Source organism: Macrotis lagotis, chromosome 2, assembly GCF_037893015.1.
Source record: "Macrotis lagotis isolate mMagLag1 chromosome 2, bilby.v1.9.chrom.fasta, whole genome shotgun sequence".
NCBI classification, from domain to species: Eukaryota; Metazoa; Chordata; class Mammalia; order Peramelemorphia; family Peramelidae; genus Macrotis; species Macrotis lagotis.
In genome coordinates this window covers 94,950,861-94,971,335 of record NC_133659.1, presented here as the reverse complement: position 1 = coordinate 94,971,335, position 20,475 = coordinate 94,950,861, and the positions used below count along the sequence as shown (strand labels likewise).

At 36.5% G+C, this 20,475-nt stretch overlaps 1 protein-coding gene across 1 annotated transcript in view; it reads left to right on the top strand.

Moving 5' to 3' along the window:
- The window catches only part of ASPM (assembly factor for spindle microtubules), a 51,284-nt gene that overhangs the window by 2,972 nt on the left and 27,837 nt on the right, over positions 1 to 20,475 (top strand). Inside the window, exons 2-11 of the mRNA XM_074220893.1 lie at positions 7,225 to 7,368; positions 7,702 to 9,187; positions 10,649 to 10,753; positions 12,733 to 12,879; positions 15,318 to 15,560; positions 16,210 to 16,277; positions 16,806 to 16,947; positions 17,070 to 17,200; positions 17,821 to 17,996; positions 20,291 to 20,436. Of these exons, the coding sequence (XP_074076994.1) occupies positions 7,225 to 7,368; positions 7,702 to 9,187; positions 10,649 to 10,753; positions 12,733 to 12,879; positions 15,318 to 15,560; positions 16,210 to 16,277; positions 16,806 to 16,947; positions 17,070 to 17,200; positions 17,821 to 17,996; positions 20,291 to 20,436 (2,788 nt within the window). The remainder of the gene's footprint in view (positions 1 to 7,224; positions 7,369 to 7,701; positions 9,188 to 10,648; positions 10,754 to 12,732; positions 12,880 to 15,317; positions 15,561 to 16,209; positions 16,278 to 16,805; positions 16,948 to 17,069; positions 17,201 to 17,820; positions 17,997 to 20,290; positions 20,437 to 20,475) is intronic.

The window sequence follows — 20,475 nt, the reverse complement described above, 5'->3', positions numbered from 1 at the left end:
GGGGAGTAATGTATCACTGCAAAGATAGGGTGGAGCCAGATTGTGAAGGGCTTAAATTTCAAAAAAAAAATGAGTTTGTATTTTATCTTAGAGGCAAGAGGGAACCATTGAACTTTCTTGAGCAGGGAGAGTCACAGTTAAGACAGGTGATGGAGTGGAGAGGGTGAAATTGTTTGCATGGGGATTAGTTAAGATACTGCTTTAATAGTTTAGACAAGGGGGCAGTGAGAATTTAAACAAGTGTTTATTGTGTAAGTAGTAAAAAAGGACTTGATGCAAGAGGCATTGTAGAATTAATAAAATCTGATAACTGCTTGGATATGGATAACTAAAGAATTGTGGGTAACCCCTAGGCTGTGAATCTAGTGCCTGGTTTGACAGAAACAGAGAAACTGAGAAGAGTGTCATGTTTAGGAGAAAAATTCAGTTTTGTAAATGTTGAACTTGAGCAACCTGTGTGACATTCAGGATCTGGGAAAGATATTTGGAAATGTTGGACTGGAGCTCAGGAGAGACATGGACTTAAATAAGTAGATCTGAGGGCAACCCATGGGATCCAATGAGGATTACTTTTAAAAGATGAGTACAAGTAGAGTATAGAAAGGGAAGGGAGAAGGACCCAGCACAGAACCCTGGGCAACACCCATAGTTATGGACTGTAACATGAGTTATTAGAGAACCACAATAGAAGAGGGATAGAAAAACTCAGAGAGGAGTGTCCAGGAAAGGATAGTGTCTTGCTACAAAAGAGGAAGATGTTCAGAAGAAGGATGAGGACTCAGAAAAGACCAATGGATTTAGCAATAGAGAGATTACAGTTCAATGAAAACTTCTCTCTCAAAGAAAATAAAGAAAAGTCCCAGGATGAAAAGTGAGTAGTAAATGAGAAAGAAGTTGTAAATTTATAGGAAGTTGGCTGGAAAATATGTTAGTTGGGAAGGAATTAGCAGATAGGAAGAGGTTGAATACTAGTTAGAGAGATGATTGAAGATCAAGCTCCCTGGAGAGGATAAGATCAAGACACAAATAGAGTAGTTAATTAGCGAAGTATACACTTTAAGGTTGTCTCCTGACAGGGAGGAGGCAGAAATGGTGTTTGTAGGTGACTTATGAGAACAGATTTGGAACAGACACAAGTAGGCATAAGTAGATTGGTAGAGGTCCAGTTGAACGTCATAGCATAATCTTTTATTGGCTCTCCTCAGCATCATTACATTGCTTCTTTCAGTTGAGCAAAATGAGTCTTTTTGGAAACAGGTGAATAACAATAGGACAAATTGGGCAAGGGGCTTAGGGCACTAAGTTGAATTGCCATGTATATAATTAGGATCTTGAAGGGAGGAAATTGAAATGAGCAGAGATTGGAAGTGTTTGTGTGTGTGTGTGTGTGTGTGTGTGTGTGTGTGTGTTTGTGTGTGTGTAGAGTGGTTGGAGGTTGTTAGGCTAGAGAATAGGCTTTGATATGTGAGGATAGAGAAGAGGAAGGGCAGGTTATGGTCAGAAAAATTTTAGATTATGATAGATTATGACTTGAGAAGGAATGCTTTGGGGTGGTAATTAGATTAAAGGTATAACTAATCCTCTGTGTTTCTGAGATGATACATGAAATTACATTTCATGGAAACTTGAGGTTTGATAAACATTTGAGGGGTCATTCTTGTGTAGTAAATTAGGTTCCCAAAGAAGGAGGAGTTGGTATGAAGAGAAATAGGGTGAATTTAAGGGAAAGATAATATACTCCCTTTTGAGAATGTCGAATCTGAGATGTCATGTAACATTTTATTTGAAATGTCTGTGAGATTGGAGTTCAGATGTAAAACTGGAATTGTGGATCTGGAACTCATCTGCATTGGGGTGCCACTTAAACTCACAGGAACTGATGGTCACTAAGTGAGAGAATGTAGAATTCAGGGCAGAGCTCTGGGGGTATACTCACAGATTAGGTGAGATGATATTGATGATAAATCAACAAAGGAGACTGAAAGGGAGCATTCAAGTCAGAAGAGAAGCAGAAAAATGTAATGTTATGAAAACTCAGAGAAGACAGAATATCTAGGGAGATGATGTTCAGGGGTGTCAAAATCCTTCGAGAAGTCAATTAGAATGATTCAAATCAGAAGAGGAAGCAGAAAAATGTAATGTTATGAAAACTCAGAGAAGACAGAATATCTAGGGAGATGATGTTCAGGGGTGTCAAAATCCTTGGAGAAGTCAATTTGAATGGTATGACAAGTCCATCAGATCTGGCAGTTGAGAGATCATTGGTAACTTTAGAAAGAGCAGTTTCAATTGAGCGATGACATTAGAAGCTACATTGCCAGCCTTTGAGAATTGAGTTAGAGAATAAATGGAGGTAATAACTGTAGAGAGTGTGAAAGTGAGGAAAGATAGTGATGATGAAGTTTATATTTATCCTTCATTCTCAAAGAAGTCTATGACATCAGAAGGTGATGCTATGACAAACACATGAATTGGATTTGAGTGAGGGGGATGGTGATAAGTCCCCAGCCTCACTTTCTTCAGAGCCATCTGGGTGCAGTGGCCAGACAAGAATCAGGATGCCTGGAGATGACCTTGGATGTGAGGCAGTCAGGGAGAAGTGACTTGCCCCAGGTCACATAGCTAGGTAATTATTAAGTGCCTGAGACTGGATTTGAACTCCCATCCTCCTGTCTCTAGGGCTGATACTCTATACACTGCACCAACCTACCCACCTAAAGATAATGATAGAATTTGGGGGATAGTTAGAATCAATCCACTGAAGGTGGTTTTTTTTTTTTTTAAGGTTGATAGGGATGGTATTATTTGAGCAGTGGGGAAAGAACCTGTAGAGGAGAGACTGCAGATTAGAAACTGCCATATCTGGTGAGGTGTTACAGTTCTCTCCATTATCAAATTCTCTTACTAATGTACCTACAAATTGTCTCTAAGAGATTATGAGTTCTCAAGTAATGATGATTATTTGATACAAAAAAATCAGTAGTCATTAATGATCTATTACATGTAAAAGTATTGTGCTTGTTGTTGAGAATACAAAGACAAATAGAAAATTGCTCATGTTGCTTTTTTACTGTAAGCTTTATGGCTGTGATTGCTTCTGAGTTAGTAGCCCCAGGCTTACATTTAGGAATCTATTAAGTAGGCACTTGGTCTCTTGATTTGGAATCTGCCACTGTGAAATTCCCAGTGAGTAAACTTTTCTTTAACTAAGCAGACTAGAGATAGAGCACAGGCCCTGGAGTCAGGAGTTACCTGAGTTCAAATGAGACCTCAGACATTTAATAATTGTGTAGTTGTGTGGCCTTGGGCAAGCCACATAACCCTATTTGCCTTGCAAAAACCTAAAAACAACAACAGCAAAACAAAGCAGATCTACAACTACTCTGAAACTTGGGAGTTCTAAAAAATTTCCTGAAGTTTACTGAAAGTTTTAAGTGATTTGCCTAGGGTCATATAACCAGTACATATCCAAAATGATGTGAGAAATGTAGGGTGTTGGTCTTCACAGGACGTGGAGGGGAGCCTTAGAGAATCCATTACAAAAAGGGAAGTTGTGAGAGATATAGGGTCATATATGGTCTTCACAGGGTGTGGAGGGGAGCCCTTAGGGAATCTATTACAAAGGGGGAATGGCCCAGCCAATCACAAGACTGGAAGAGTTCCTAATCCCATTCCAGGCATACCAAACCCCAAAGATTCTCAACTGGTCAAGAGTGACCTAATGCTGCTGAGTTTGTGCAGTTAGGTAATTGAATATTAACCCACACACACCCCCTGTGACTATTGGGGTTCTTTAGCATATCATGCATCATGATGGGGGGGATCAAATTGCGGCATGCCATGGAATGGGTGGATGGACCTCTTAGATTGTAACTCAAACTATGAGAGCCTGTGAACATCCAAGAGGGAGGGGATAGTTTCTGAAGACCATAAATTACCTGACATTGAAGACTAATTCCTCCTTCACCCATAGGTGAAATACCTGTACCTTGTAAGGTGTAAGACCCAAAATAAAATAAAATAGTAATAATAGTAGGGGTGGCTGGGTGGTGGACAGAGCATTGGCCCTTGAGCCAGGAGCACCTGGGTCCAAATCCGGCCTCAGACACCCAAGGATCACCCTGCTATGCGACTCCAGACAGGCCATACAGCCCCATTTGCCCTGCACCCCCCCCCCCAAATAATAATAATAAAAGATGTGCTTGAGTCTTTGTTCCAACACCAACAACTCTGTCCTGGGTGGATCACATTCTTCTTCTTCTTTTTTTTTTTTTTAAAGGTTTTTGTAAGGCAAATGGGGTTAAGTGGCTTGCCCAAGGCCACACAGCTAGGTAATTATTAAGTGTCTGAGACCAGATTTGAACCCAGGTACTCCTGACTCCAGGGCTGGTGCTTTATCCACTGTGCCACCTAGCCGCCCCAGATCACACTCTTTATGATAAGTCCATGGCAAAAGTTACTTCCATATTTTTCCAGCATTGCCATTGCTGATCGCAACTCCCTCCTTTCTTATTTCTCCACTACCATGTACTATATTTTCTCTCTCCTTTCACTCTGACTCTGCTGTAGGGAGTGGCTCAGCAGACAGATCCCTGGTCCTGGGGCAAAGAAGCCCAGAGCCCCCATACCACCCCTTAGGCCCAGAATCCACCTGGCCCTGTGGTCCCAGACAGGCCATCCAATCCCAGGCCCTTGCAAGAAGTAAAAAAGAAATTGTATTATATCTGACCGCTCTCCCCCCATGGTCCATCCTCTCCTCCTTTATTCACATCTTTATTCACACCACCCCTTCCCCCCTGTCTTCCCCCCCCCTTCTTACTCCAGATGCCTATACCCCATTGAGTATATATGCTGTTTCCTCTCCTAGCCACCTCTGATAAGAGTGAAGATTCCCTTGTTCCCCCTTGCCTTCCCCCCTTCCATATCATTGCAATATCTCATTATAATAAAGAAAAATCTTATTATATGAAATATCTTGGCCTATTCCCTCTCTCCTTTTTCTTTCTCCCATTACATTTCCCTTTTTTTCTATTGACTCCATTTTTACACCATATTTTATCTTTGAATTCAGCTTTCTCCTGTGCTTCAACTATAAAAGCTCCCTCTACCCGCTCTGTTAACTGAGAAGGTTCTTATGAGTATTATCAGTGTCATTTTTCTATACAAGAATACATGCAGTTCATCCTCATTAAGTCCCTCATATTTCCCCCCCTCTTCTCCAATCTCCATGCTTCACCTGAGTCCTGTATCTGAAGATCAAACCTTATGTTCAGCTCTGGCCATTCCAAAAGGAACATTGGAAATTCCCCTGGTTCATTGAAAGTCCATCTTTTTCCCTGGAAGAGGACATTCAGCCTTGCTGGGTAGTTCATTCTTGGCTGCATTCTAAGCTCTTTTGCCTTCCGGTATATTGTATTCCAAGCCCTACAAGCTTCCAATGTAGTTGCTGCTAAGTCCTGTGTGATCCTGACTGCAGCTCCACGATATTTGAACTGTGTCCTTCTGGCTGCTTGTAATATTTTTTCTTTGACTTGGGAGTTCTGGAACTTGGCTATAATATTCCTAGGGGTTGGTTTTTTGGGATCTCTTTCTTGGGGGGGATCGGTGGATTCTCTCCATTTCTATTTTGCCCTCTGCTTCTAGGATATCAGGGCAATTTTCCTGTAGTACTTCTTTGAAAATGATGTCAAGGTTCTTTTCCTGATCATGACTTTCAGGTATTCCAATAATTTTTAAATTATCTTTCTTAAGTCTGTTTTCCATATCAGTTGTTTTTTCAATGAGATATTTCACATTTTCTTCTAATTTTTCATTTTTTTGGTTTTGAAGTATTGATTCCTGATTTCTGGTAAATTCATCAATCTCCCTGAATTCTTTGTCTGAAGGATTTGTTCTCCTCAGAGAGTTTTCTTATATCTTTTTCCATTTAGCCCATTCTGATTTTTAAAGCATTCATTCTTCTCCTCCATAACTTTTTGAACTGTTTTATCCATTTGACCTAAGCTGGTTTTTAGCATGCTATTTTCTTCAGCATTTTTTTGGATTTCCTTGACTAGGCTGCTGACTTCATTGTCATGTTTTTCCTGCATCTCTCTCATTTCTTTTCCCAGTTTTTCTTCTAACTCCCTCATTTGATTTTCAGTCTTTTTTAATCTCTGTTATAGCCTGAGCCCAATTTCTGTTTTTCTTGGAGTCTTTAGATGCAGGAGCTTGTGCTTCCTCATCTTAATACCCAGTATTTTGATCCTTCTTGGGCTCATTTGCAAAATATTTCTCAATGGTGTTCCTCTTATTTCTCTGCTTGCTCATTTTTCCCTGCCTGTTCCAGTATTGGGGTGCTTCCTGAGCTTTTGGGACACTCCCACAAGGGTCTCAGTGTGTGAGGCTCTGTCCTCCCTCCTGGTCTGTGAATGACCATATGCGCCCCCCTCTGCCACGGGGTTGAGGTGGGGTGGGCCTAGACTGCGATCAGGATCTGAATGTGGTCAGAGCCCCAGAATCCTGTTCCAGGGGCAGAGGACAGAGCTCTGCAGTCTCTCTCTCTCTCTTCACTCCCCTCCCTCAGTTCAATGGACTCATGTCCTGGGGGCTCCTGCTTACAGGCTCCTCCTGCTTCTGTTTTAGGCTCTGGGCTGCAGTAAGACCAAGTTGCTCCCTGTGTGCCCTGACGGCTGGCCTCCATGTGCTTGCTCTGGCAGAGGTCCCCCGCTGGTCCCCCACTTTGTGCCCCGTGCTCCCCAGGGCGCAGGTCAGGAGACTCCCCCGCTGCTGTGAGCCACAGTTCCCAGCGCCCTGGGGCTGCCTCCAGGAGGCTGAAGTTGTTTCACTCTGGCGCTGCCCCTCTTGCTGGCCGCCCCTCTGACCCCGGGGAGCAGAGCCTTTCTGCTCTTTTCCAGGTTACCTTGAGTAGGAGCACTGCCTCATTGGGTCCCTCTGTGGGCTCTGTCTCTCGAAAGTTTAGTTAAAGTCCTTAGTTTCAAAGATTTATGAGAGAGCTCCTAGGACACCCTCCACTCTTGTAGCCATCTTGGCTCCGCCCTGTCATTAGTATTTGTTAACAGTATTTTTCCTTTATCTCTATTTGAAAATCAGCAGCAGTGAAAGAAATTGCAGTTTCTTTCATTACTTTACAGAAAAGGCAAGATTGAGAAGGAAAGAAATCAATGTATTTAATTTTGAAATTCTGTTTAGGTAAAATAGTGTTCTTTGTTACCTTTTTTGTAGTCTAAAGAAAGAATTTCTGTTTCTGTAACTTGGACACCATTGAAAGAAGGCAGAGTTCGAGAGATGGTAACCTTTCTTGTGAATGACATTCTGAAACATCAAGCAATATTATTGGGAAATGCAGAACAGCCAAAAAAGAAAAAGGTAATTGTATTTTATGCTATTAAAATAATGTTAATTTTGTTCTCAACTTATAATAATTAGCACAGAATTACTAAAAATTAATTATATGCACAAATATACAAAATATCTCTTTTATATAGTTTTATATGTTTTGTTTATAATTATGTATAACTCATTTCCTTGCTATCCCCCTTCTTGATCCAGTAAACACACATAAATTAATGTCTTTTTACCTTAAGGATTATCTAGTCTATCTTTAAAATCTCCTACATGTCCTAATATCTTTATTTAATGATATGATTTTATTAAGGGCTTTTTAACTATCTACTAACTAATATTTTTCTTTCTTTTCAGAGGAGTCTTTGGAATACTCTTAAAAAGAAGGATATTTCATCTTCAAGACTTTCAAAAAGGCGTTCAAATAATAAAAATATTAGTGATGTCTTTAATGTTTCTCAGAAGAATGGCAAATTAAGAAGCCCATTACAAGCCTGTGAAAATTTGGTTGTATCAGAAGACTGTTCCTTCTTGGGAAATACAGAAGAGAATAAATTTCCTTTATCACCTGTTAGTCCCAAATTAGAAAAAAGTTCCAATGAGTTTGGTACTCCACTTCCTATTTGTCGATCTACCACCTATACCCTTCTTCATACACCAGTAAACAGCAAATTATTGAATGAAGGACAGGATACTAACCTTTTGAAAGAATTTCATTTGAATGAAGATGTAATTAGTAAAAATACACATAATACCATAACTAAATCAGTACAAGAAAATGTTGTTAAGGATTACCTGGACTTCAGTAATATAAAGCTACCTGTTTTTACTCCAGATCATTCTTCAACTTTGCACATGCCACGCCAAAAATCTTTTATAAGTCCAGATTCTTTTGTAAGTGATAACTGTTTGGCTAAGAAAGATCTAAAATCTATAGCAATTCTTTCACCAGAACAGTTCATGAAAGAGGATTCAAAAGATATCCACACATATACATTTGAGTCACAAAGAACACATGACATACACAAACCATTTTTTCAGAGGACAATTTTAAGTCCAGATTCCTTTGTAAATGATAGTTATGAACTAAATGAAGATCTAGAACTAGTATCAGTTGATCCTATTCTCTCACCAGATCAATTTGTAAAAAATAATATACAGGAATCCCAGGAAACAACTAAATTTTCACAGTTACCTTTACCAAATGCTCCAATTTCAAAGACGTCCCTTAATTGGAAGTTTAGGCCTGAGGATCAGATCTTTCCAAATGGTATCCTCAAAGAAAGCAGACTAGTAGAAATTAAATTAAATTACTCTAGCCCTTCAAATGAGAATCATCATGAGGCTCCTGCTGTACAGAAAAATCCATCCTGTAATGTCAAGGAACCACATAAGAGACGCCCAATACTTTCAACTACTGTTACTAAAAATAAGCCACAATGTTCTGAAAGAAAGACAACTGGAACAATCAACCCAAAGTCTAAACGGTGTCTTACTAGTGCAATAACTGATTGTGAAAATACAGAAATATTTCGTGCTTACCTTCCAAACATACACCCAGTTGTAAATGAATCAAAGAGTTGTAAAGATGATAAAGTAAATTCATTTTCTTTTGGAAATGCTTTTGTTGGTCATAAAAGAAAAAGTGAAGAAAACTTTGGAGAGATAAATGCATTGGACTCAACTAATGAACATATGGAAGTGAGAGAAACCAAAAGAATTCATTATTCTTGTACAAAATCCAGGACTTTGACTGTTGTGAAAACCAAAAAAGCAATTGTAAGATCCCCAGCCTCAAAACATGCTAATGTCAGAGAAAAACAAAACTGGAAAAAGAAAACTGGTGAGCTTAATTTAGTGAAATTGAAAGCATAATTTTTGAAAAACTTTGCCAAGGAAAATTCCTTTGGATTTTGATTTTAGTTTAGAAAAATTTACTATTGGTCTCTATATTCTACCTGTTTTTTTCCCCCATATATATTTAATGGAGCCATTTGTTCTTTGTCAGATCTTACTAACTTAATTTTTTTTGATAAACTGTGAGCCTATTAATACATTTTCTCTTTCACCGAATAAAGCTAAACTACCTAAATATTGTTGAGCTAGAATTTTTTTACTTCAACATTGTTTCATAAATCTTTATTATGCATCAGCTAAAAGGAGCCTTAGAACCAATCTAATTGAACCATCTCATTTTACAAATGAAGAAAAAATGAGAGACTAAGTGACTTGACTGACGTCCTTCAGGAATTAGGATTTAAATGCAGGTCCCCAGACTCAGGAGCAAGCACTTTGCACTATTCTTCATTGCTAATTGTACTTCCACCATATCTTGTCTGTGTTCCCTTGTTCAGTTCTCAATTACTGATCACCTGGTTTATGGCAAACCCTCCTAATGGATCTTGCTGCTTCTAATCTCTGGACAATCCATTTTCCCCAGAGTGGCAAAATGAATGTGCAGTTCTGATCATATCAGTACTGCTCAAGAAGCTTCAATGGATCCCTATTGCCTCAAGTACGAAATACTAATTATTCTTTCTATTATTTAAACCTGACTTTCCAGGCTAATCACACCGCCGCTGGCACTGTATGTTCCAGCTAAATTGACCTACTTATTTTTTCTGCATCTCCCACTTTTGTGCTTTTATATAGAGTCTGCTTGTGCCTGAAAAGTTCTCTTGCCTCACTTTTGCCTTATAGGATCTCTAGCTTCCTTTTCAAAGTATGACTTAGGTGCTTTCTTCTATGAAAGGCATTTAATGGTCTCCCAGTTGTTAAGAGTTCTTCCATTCTCAGAAATTACTTTACATTTACTTTGTGTAATTTTGTATATATGTTTAGATGTATATGTTTAAAATAAAGAGGTTGGACTAGATGACCTCAGAAAGTTCCATCAGCATCAGAATCTGTGCTTCTAAAATTTTGTGGTGTTTGTCCTTAGCAAAAAAGTAAACTTAAGAGCAGGTACCATTCATTTTCATCTTTGTGTCTTCGAAGCCTAATACACCAGAGGTGTTCAATAGATGTTTGTTGTATTCTTTGTTGTATTCGAGATTTGTGTATTTTTGGGATATTATTGCTAGTAGTCCTTAGCAGTATTATTACCATTTAGTAATTGTAGTCTGAATCTGCAAATGATAAATTGAACCAATAGGTATAGGGAATTATATATTTTACTGCATGTACTTTGTAGAGGTTTGCATGTCTTTAAATTATTTTTGTCTTTTATTCCTTACTAATCAACAATTTTGAGATTTATTTTTTGATTATAACATTAACTTTGATTTTAAATAATATGTTTCAGATTCATTGGCATATGGTACTTCTGGCTTTGTCATTAACAAAGTAAATAAACCTGTTGTTGCTGTGGCACAGTCCCATTTGACTTTCATAAAACCATTAAAGACAGGTAAATTTCATTGAAATCTTTTGGGGGAGGTATGGAAGTTTAGACCTGTTATTTTACCCATGTAAGAAAATTCAGATGTCAGTCAATGAGTATTCATGAGTGAGAGTAGGAAGGACAAGTGAAAAGGTCCAAAGTGGGGAAATCTTGGGGATTAGTATTACTGGATTGTACACTACAAGATATTGTGAAAATGAAAATAATAAAACCTGGCCACAGATTGGATACATGGGTTGAATGTGAATGATCACTTCCAAGTCTGGGATTCTGAGGCTGTGGGAGAATGATAGTTCAACTGTAAGAGAAAAGTGGGAAAAGGGGTGAATTTGAGAGGAAAGATAATGACTTTGATTTTGGCCATGTTAATTTGAGATTTCTGTGGTATGTGTAGTTTAAATTGTCTAGGGGACAGCTGGGAATGCCAGATTGGAGGTCAGGAGCAAGGCTGGGACTGAATAAACAGATCTGAGAATTAATTGGATAGACATGATTGAGCCCAAAGAAAGGGAGTATTTGTTAATTCATTGCCTGTCCTGTTGCTTGCACAGTGTTAAACTTATCACTATTGTTTGATAATAGAGGTTGAAGAAATCACCAAGTGATATAATGTCGAAGGAAAAGAAAAAAGATCCTAGGACAGAGCCTTGGGGAATACCCCTAGTTAGTGGAGTTGTAAGATATTAAGAAGTAGTGGTCAGAAAGGTAGGAGAACCAGATGTCATGAATTTCTAGAAGAAGAGAAAATGTTCAGGAGTAATTATTAGTATCAAAGACTTCAGAGAACTAAAGAAGGATAGATAAAAGACCATTTAGCAATTAAGTCATCATTGATGACTTTAGAGAGTTATTTCAGTTAAATAATTCAGAGGAATTAGAAGTAGTTAGGGTAATAGACACTTCCATCTATTGTTGTGGTTCAGTCTTGTTTTTCAGTCATGTTTGATTCTTCATGACCTCATTTGAGTAATTCTTGGCAAAGATATTTGAAGTGGTTTTGCCATTTCCTTCTTCCAGCTCATTTTAAAAATGAGGAAACTGAGGCAATCAGGGTTAAGTGACTTGCCTGGGGTCACATAGCTGGTGAATAACTGAGGTCAAATTTGAACTTAGGAAGATGAGTCTTTCCTGACTCTTATCCACTGTGCTCATTTAGTAATTATCTATAATTTAGATCTTGTTTCCTGAGAAATTGAAAAGTTAAGTAACTTGCCTATGCCTACATAGCTAGTATGCATTTGAATGTTGGTTTTTTTGTCTCCAGCATCAGACCTCTAAACCATGTGGTATCTAATTATTTGTAAGGAGTTATAGAAAATATTCATTTTTATAAGAAAGTTTCTTATATTCATAATGATAAATCAAATTCAGTATTGAGATAGGTTTCCACTTTTTATTTTAAGTCATCAAAAGAGTAGGTGCATAGTAAAATTCCCATTAAGATTATTGTTTTCTGTAGACTACTAATAATTTATGAAGAAAATTACCCTAAATTGTGAAATCTGGCAGTCTAACTGAAAAGCATTGCTCCTACTTTTTTCATTTTACAAAGACTATATTGCTATAAGATAAGTGTATAAAGTATAAAGTAGTAGTCTCAAAAGTCCCAAGTCCTGGTGGACTCAGGTCCCACCTCATAATGCTGGTGTGATCCAAGACAGGTTACTTTCCCTTCTTCCTTTTCTAGACAACTCTAAAGTTCCTAGGTGCAGAAAAGTTATTGATTGCTATTAGTAAAGAAAATTATTTTTTGAAGCTGTATACATGGATGAAATCATAAGTCTAGTTTAAATACAAACAAAAAACTTTGTTCTTAACAGCTACAATTTTTTTTGACATTGCTTTTTACTGTTTTCAGTGAGTCGGATAATCCCATTGACAGTTACTTTTGTTCCTTAATATAATGTTTTATGTCTCATTGCTTTCTTTTGTATATGTTTTTTGAACAAAATGTTCATTTTATGAAATAAAGACTTATTTTTTAGCTATTCCTAGGCATCCCCTGCCTTTTGCTGCCAGAAACATGTTTTATGATGAGCGCTGGAAGGAAAAGCAGGAACAAAGCTTCACATGGTGGTTAAATTTCATTCTAACTCCTGATGACTTAACTGTAAAAGCAAAAGCTTCCCAAGGTAAAATAATATCATATATGTCTCTGTGTTTAAATGTATCTTCTCTAAGAATTAGTAATTTTAATATGAATATGTAATTTCCATTATATTTTTTAAAATTTCATTATAATTTATTTTTTAATAGAGAAATTTATATAACAAATTATGACGCAAGTACAACAAAAATGAATTTTAGTTGACTAAATGTATCAGGACCAAAGTACTCAGATGACCTAGATATGTAGAACTATATATATAAATTCAAAATAGTTTCTGCTTACAGAGAACTTACGTTCTAATGAAGGAGACATCAAGCAAATAACTATGTTCAAAGAAGATAATATGCAGGAAGAATTGGAATGGACCTTAGAGGGAAAACACCAGGATTAAGGGAGACTAGGAAAGGCTTCATTTAGAAGGCTGAATTTTAGCATATTCTTGGAATACATTAGGAGGAACTTGTTTTTTGTCTTAACTCAATGAACCAGTGACAGCACAAAATTGAGGTCAAGGTATAGTTTATTTGACTGTGGCTGATCAGTCCAACACATTTGAGATGAAGATGCTCTGAATTTACATATTTTGTGTTTCTTTTGTGGTGTTATAATTCTGCTTTGCCAGAAAGTTGAAGTATGACTTCAAATAAACTAAATCTTCTGTCATCTTTTTCTTATCTCCCCCTTTCCCTACATATTCTCTTTTCTTCTTCCTCTTACCCCTTTTCTTCTCTTCTCCTTTCCCATCTCTCCTTCTACCCCCTCCTCTTTTAATATTTCTTTGTTTTGAAGATCTTTGAGTTTGTTGGTATAGCGGGGCTCCAAATGAGAGACTTCTACCAATGCAGATCTGCAACTTCAACTCTTAGAAAGTTACCTGGGACCCTGATCAGTTAGAGTTAAGGTTAAAATCTGAGAGTCAAGGTCACAACCAGTACTTTTGTTTTTTTGTTTTTTGTTTATTTGTTTATTTATTTTCCCCCAGTTATATGTAAAGGTAATTTTCAGCATTTGTTTATGTGAAGTTTTCTACCTCCCACCCCTAGGATAGCAAATAATCTGATACAAATTATACATATAAAATCATGTTATAAATCTTTTCCATATTACTCTCACTGTGAAAAAAGAAAATAAAAAGGGAAAAAACATTAGGGGGGGGGTTTAAAAAAGTTAAAATTGTATGCTTTCATCTGCATGCAGATTCCTTTCTGTGGGTGGTGTTTTCCAACACAGATCTTTTAGAATTGTTTTTAATTACAGTTTTGATGATGATCATAGTTGACCATCACACAATATTACAGCCAGTATGTGTTGGAGATTGTACTTGAACTCACTTATTCCTGACATCAAAGTCAGCCTTCTATTCATGAAATCATACTAACTCTCAGTAGTCTTAATAGAAGTATAGTAGTATCTAGGTTGAAGTAGATAATAATTCTCCCTGTCAAATTATATTTGTCATGTTAGGGAGCTTATAGTGTTATTGCAAAGAGTTTTAGTTTTGGAATGAGAAGTGATATGGGTTTGAATTTTGCCTTTGACACTAGTTGTATGCTTTTAAATATATCATTTAACATTGACACCTTAGTCCATATTTTGCTGCAGCCTAAACAAGGGGGATTTTGAAAATCATGCCATATGTAGAATGATTTAGGGTAATTTAAAGTGTTTAAACTTGAAAGGAGGAAGTGTTTAATAGTTATCTTCAAATATTTGAAGAACTTTCGTTTGAATAAGACATTGTATACTTAATTCTATATTGCTGTAAAGGCAAGATCTAGTACTAATGAACATAACATAGGAAGGCAAATTTTGACAAAGCATGAAAATAGCATTTTAATCATTAGAGCTGATATCCCTTCTCTTTGAGGTAGGATATTGCTTATTAAATATTATTGATTTGTTGATTGATTTTACTGACCTGTATTTTTTTAAGAATTATTTGCTAGAAGACTTAGGAAATTGAGATGATATAAAAACAAAAACTATTAATTGGAGCTTGATAATAATGAAATGAAGTTTCCTGAAAAGATGAGTTCACTGATGCTGAAAATGTTCAAGCAAAGATATATTGACCATCGCTCAGGGTTCTGAGATGAAATTGTTTTGTTCTGCTTTAGTAAAGGTTTTTAAGTGCTTGTAGATAGCAACAGAATTTAAAATTGAAATTGTCTTCCGGTTTGAGTAAATATCACATTCTAATAATAGTTCTAGCTATATTAATTTTTGTTTTCCTAACTTTGTACCCTTTCTAATGAAACCATTGAAATTGTATGCTGCTGCTGTTTGTAGAATGTTGATCTTTATTTGTGAATTACTGTTTACTACTACTATTTACATCTGAAAGTTGATTTATTTATTTTAAAAACTATTTTAGTTTACTTAAAGAGTAAAAATTAAATTTCATATAACTGTTATATATGATAAGCCAACCAATTACATATTTCCTTTCTCTTTTGACAGTAAATGCTTTTTCTCTTCTTTTGGGAGAGAGTCATTATAAAGTAAGCGTTCCAAGAGCACCCACAAAAGATGAAATGTCTTTCAGAGCATACACTGCTCGTTGTAGATTGAATAGATTACGCCGGAAGGCTTGTCATTTATTTACATCAGAAAAAATGGTTAAAGCTATTAAAAAACTAGAAGCTGAGATTGAAACTAGACGATTACTTGTTCGGAAGGATAAACATCTCTGGAAAGATGTGGGTAAGATGACTGCTGATTGATTTGATATTTATTAATATTATACTTTCACTTCATAGTTAAACATGCTAAATCTTTGTATTTTTTCTAAGTGCTAAACTTTGCAGGTATTTTATAATAGATAAGATGTAAACATGTTCTTTAATTCACTAAAAAATGTTGTTGTAATGGATGCTGAAGACCCCTACTCAAATCGACTACTCAGAGGCTTCTCAAAGTTCAGAGCAGAATGTTATTTATTAGAATCTTACGAGAAGTGGGTGGTCCTCCCAGGGTGCAAAGGGGACACCCAAGGGTGGAGGCCGCCTGACAAGCAATAACAGCCAAACTTTATAGGCAAAAACCACAACCTTCCTGACTTCTGTTGACCTCTCGAATGATGGGTTCAAGCCTTGCAATAGCATGGGGATTTTTGTGGTTATGATAGCTGCACTGATGATACCTGACATCTGCTCTCAGTGTGTGGGGGGGGTCCTTAGAAACTCGCCCCCCCCCCCTGCCCTTGACCTATTTTGAAGGGACTGATAGTTCTTTTCTTCAGACTGAGAGACCTCCACTTAGCCCAGTCATTGTTAATTTCATGAATTAAACTGTGATGCTAGTGGTCATCTTGGTGATTTGTGAGCTTATTTGTTTTTTCACAATATTTCAGGGGAACGACAGAAAATCCTCAACTGGCTGTTATCATATAATCCATTGTGGCTACGTATAGGTTTGGAGGTATGTTATTTTATTTGGGGGGAAATTTTTGTTTTTAATTTTGTATTTTATTTATATCCATTATTAAATAGATCAGAAACTTTAATAAAATATTCAATTGGAGGATATAAATTATTGTATACCTTGGTCACAAAGAGTCAGTTTTATTTTGTAGAATATGAGGTTCATATCTTATTGAAAAGATCTTTCCTTTTGTTAAAAAAGGAAGTTATTTTTTAAAAAAAATACTTCATATTTCATACTTTAGAAATGTATATTTTGCCCAGCCAGAAGTTTTATTCTGTGGTTTGATTATCCTGTGGCAAAAATCTGATATCCTATCTAAATATATATACTATAGGGTTTATAACTCAGATTTTTTTTTTTGAAGAGGAGAATGGAGATAGGAGGAATACATACATTATGAAAATTTGAAGTCTTTGGATAAAATGGGATTATACTAAAAATTGGCTATAGATTAGGTAGTATTTGTACTTGGTATGCAGGGGTAGTAGTAAGCTAAAAAGAACTAATAAAACTTTATTTCAGACTGTTTATGGAGAACTGATCTCTTTGGAAAATAACAGTGATGTTGCGGGTTTGGCCATATTTATTTTGAATCGTCTGCTTTGGAACCCAGATATAGCAGCTGAATACAGACATCCTTCTGTACCTCACCTTTATGGGGATGGTAATTTTTTTATATTTAAGATGCTATATCAAAGTTATCTGAATTCAATTAAAAAACATTAAGTTCTTACATACTTGCTTTTGCAAACTGCAAAAATTTGTTATTTTTTGTTTCTTTTTAAGGACATGAAGAAGCTTTATCTAGGTTCACTTTGAAAAAGTTATTACTACTGGTCTGTTTTCTTGATCATGCTAAACTATCTAGACTTATTGACCATGATCCTTGTCTCTTTTGTAAAGATGCAGAATTCAAGGTATGATTTTATTTATTTATCATTTCAGTCCTTTTTGTTCTTAATTATTAGATATAAATCAATATTGGTTTGAGATCTAAATCAACAGATTTCTACTAATTGCCTATACTGCTTGATGCTGACATTTAATTCTAGAGAATTGTCAGTGGGAAAATTATTTTAACGTATGACTATGCGTTATTTTCTTTTTAGGAAGTGGGGTTAAGTAGTTTGCCCAAGGCCCAAGGTAGTTATTAAGTGTCTGAGGCCAGATTTGAGCTCAGGTACTCCTGACCCCAGGGCTGGTGCTCTATCCACCATGCCCCCTAGCTGGCCCCTGTAAATATTTTTGTACAAAATAGACCTTGTCTTATTTTCTCTCCTTTGGGAATGGACTTAGTTTTTGTTAAACTGTTTATTTCAAGTGAATTAAAAGAAATATGATATTATTTCTGCTGAATGAAATATTGATTTAAACTGTGTAGGAAATGATTTAAAATTTAAATGAGATAGCTAACCTTCTTTTCAAAGTTTGCTTATATTTTCCTTTCAGTGTATTTTCAGTAATTTTTAACTCAATTATAATTCTATAAAAAATATTTAAATGATAGATATAAATAATTTATTTTTTGTCTCCTCAGGCTAGTAAAGAAATTCTTCTGGCTTTTTCACGAGACTTCCTTAGTGGTGAAGGAGACCTTTCCCGCCACCTTGGCTTTTTGGGATTACCTGTGAGCCATATGCAAACACCACTTGATGAATTTAACTTTGCTGTAACAAATCTTGCTGTAGACTTAAAATGTGGAATTCGTCTTGTGTAAGTTCTGGTTCTTATCACAGACTAGAAATTTGGGGGTAATCAAGGAAAAAATTATGGTAGAAACTACCATTTCATTATAGTACAACTTTCTTTTTTAATTTGTCTCCAACTTTTGTCTTAACATTCCATGGTTTAACTTCCATTTTGGAATCATTCAAAAGTTAAGAGTCATGTGTGCTTTAATGATAAAGAATTACCTCCTAAAAGGTATGGACAATACCTGGATGTTATCTTCCAAAGAATTCTCCATCCATATCAGACAACTGCTTTATCAGGGAAGGAAAGTGCTTACCTTGAGAATAATCTTAGATAGAGGACTGATTAGTTCAACTGTTTATTAAAGTAACTTCATATATCTTAGTTTTTTAATAACTTTAGCTTGCTACACAAGTTCAATATTTGAAATATTTGTGGTTACCTTATTAAATGCTTCTGGCATCTTTTCAAATTGAAGCAGTTGTCCTTGGTTTTTGAAACACTTATCTGATGTAATTGTAACTTTATAGTTTATCAAGACCTTTACATATATGAGTGTGGAAATTCACATAATAGCTTGGGTATAAATGGATAGAATGTTGGAATTGTAATCAGACATATGAAGACCTGCTTGCAAACCCTGTTCCAGATGCTTATTTTCTCTCGGTCTTATTGACCTTGGGCAAATCATTTATTCTTTAGTCCGTGTTCTCCAAATCCTGGAAATGGGGGGTTTGGATGTGATGACCACCAAGGATGTTCCTCCCAGCTCTGATTCTCTAAATCTTGTGTTTCTCAAGGTTTGTATAAGTTCTTGACTTGCCTTTGCAGACTATATATACAAGAAGCTCACTTCCTGCCTGGTTAAGTCCAGGGCCATAAGGTTTAAGTAGAATCTTTTGCCACTGACCAAGTGTTCAGATAGCATCAACCTGTATTGACTTGACTTCCTTTTCGTCTAAGGTTATAAAAGATGTCCTTCAAAGTTTTTACCTTGTTAGGTATAATGTATGGTAAGGTATGTGTTCTGTATAAGGTAGAATATGTGGTACAGAGAGGTGAATAATGTTAAGTAAGCCTGGAAATGTAGGCTGGCACCATATGATGAATGCTTTGTCCTTGAGGCAATAGGAAGCCAGTAAAGATTTTTGACTGGAAAGTGATATACAAACCTGTACTTTCAGCAGTTTATTTCAGCTACTTCATAGAGAATGCTTTGCTGTTGTTGTTGTTCACTAGTTTCATTTGTGTCCAATTCTTCATAATTCTTTTGGGATTTTCTTGGCAAAGATCCTGAGTGGTTTTCCATTTCCTTCTCCAACTCATTGGACAGATGAGGAGACTGAGGCAAACAGGTGAAGTGACTTGTCCAGGGTCACAGCTAGGAAGATTAATTTCCTGACTCTAGGCCTGGTATTCTATCCACTTGCTATTCTTTTATATAGGGTGACTTGATAAGGAAGACAAGAAACAGGAGATAGTTAAAAAGTGCAGATGCAGTGAGGAGAGTGCTGAATCCATCCAATTCAGCAGCTCCTATTAAATGCCTCCTGTTTGTAATCATTGTGCTGCATCCTTAGGGATACATAAACAATTATTATACTAGAGTGGGAGCAGCATGTATGCCTATTAGTAATGAATGGAGGCAGAGCCCTAGAGAAAGGAAAAGACTGAACCAAAAGTTTTACAGTTATTATTTCTTTTGATCCTCATGACAACCCATGGAAGTGGATATTAGTATTATTTTTGTTTAACAATTGAGGAAACTGAGGAAAAGGAGAAGTGATTTGTGAGAGGTTTCTCAGCAAGTTAGAGTCTAAGGCTGGACTTGCATTCAAGATTTTTGACGCTTGAGAAAGGCCCAATGCAGGTGACTCCCCCTTAGAGAAGCGGGGTTTCTGACATGGGATCTGAGAAAGCAGAGAATTTCAGATCTGAAGCTTTCAGCCTCAAGGTGTGTGGGGGGGATCAGCAAGTTATGTTTAGCATATGTTTATCCCAGGTCATTATCAGGCATATTGACTTTTGTTTTGCCACTGGACATGTGTGACTGGAGGAGAATGAGACTGACAACTTTAGAATTTTTTGCAGCCCTGCCTCAATTAAATTTAATTCATGTGCGAGTCAGGATGCCATTTTTGAGATGTTATTGGTCCTCTTTGAGAACAAAGGATGAACAACAACAAAAACAACAGCATTATTTCCCCACACTTTCTCTCATATATAGTAGTATATGTATTAAAAGCCTATAGCATGGCCTGCCTTCAAATAAAAAGCTACTGTTTAATGTTCATCCTCATTTTCATCATTGCTAGGAGAGCCATGGAGCTTCTCACAAAGAACTGGAACCTTTCAAAGAAACTCAGGATTCCTGCAATAAGTCGCCTTCAAAAGATTAACAATGTTGATATTGTTCTTCAAGTGTTGAAAGAATATGGAGTTCCATTGAATGATGAGCAAGGTAATAGCTAGATAAGATTTTAGACTTGTATTTCCTTCA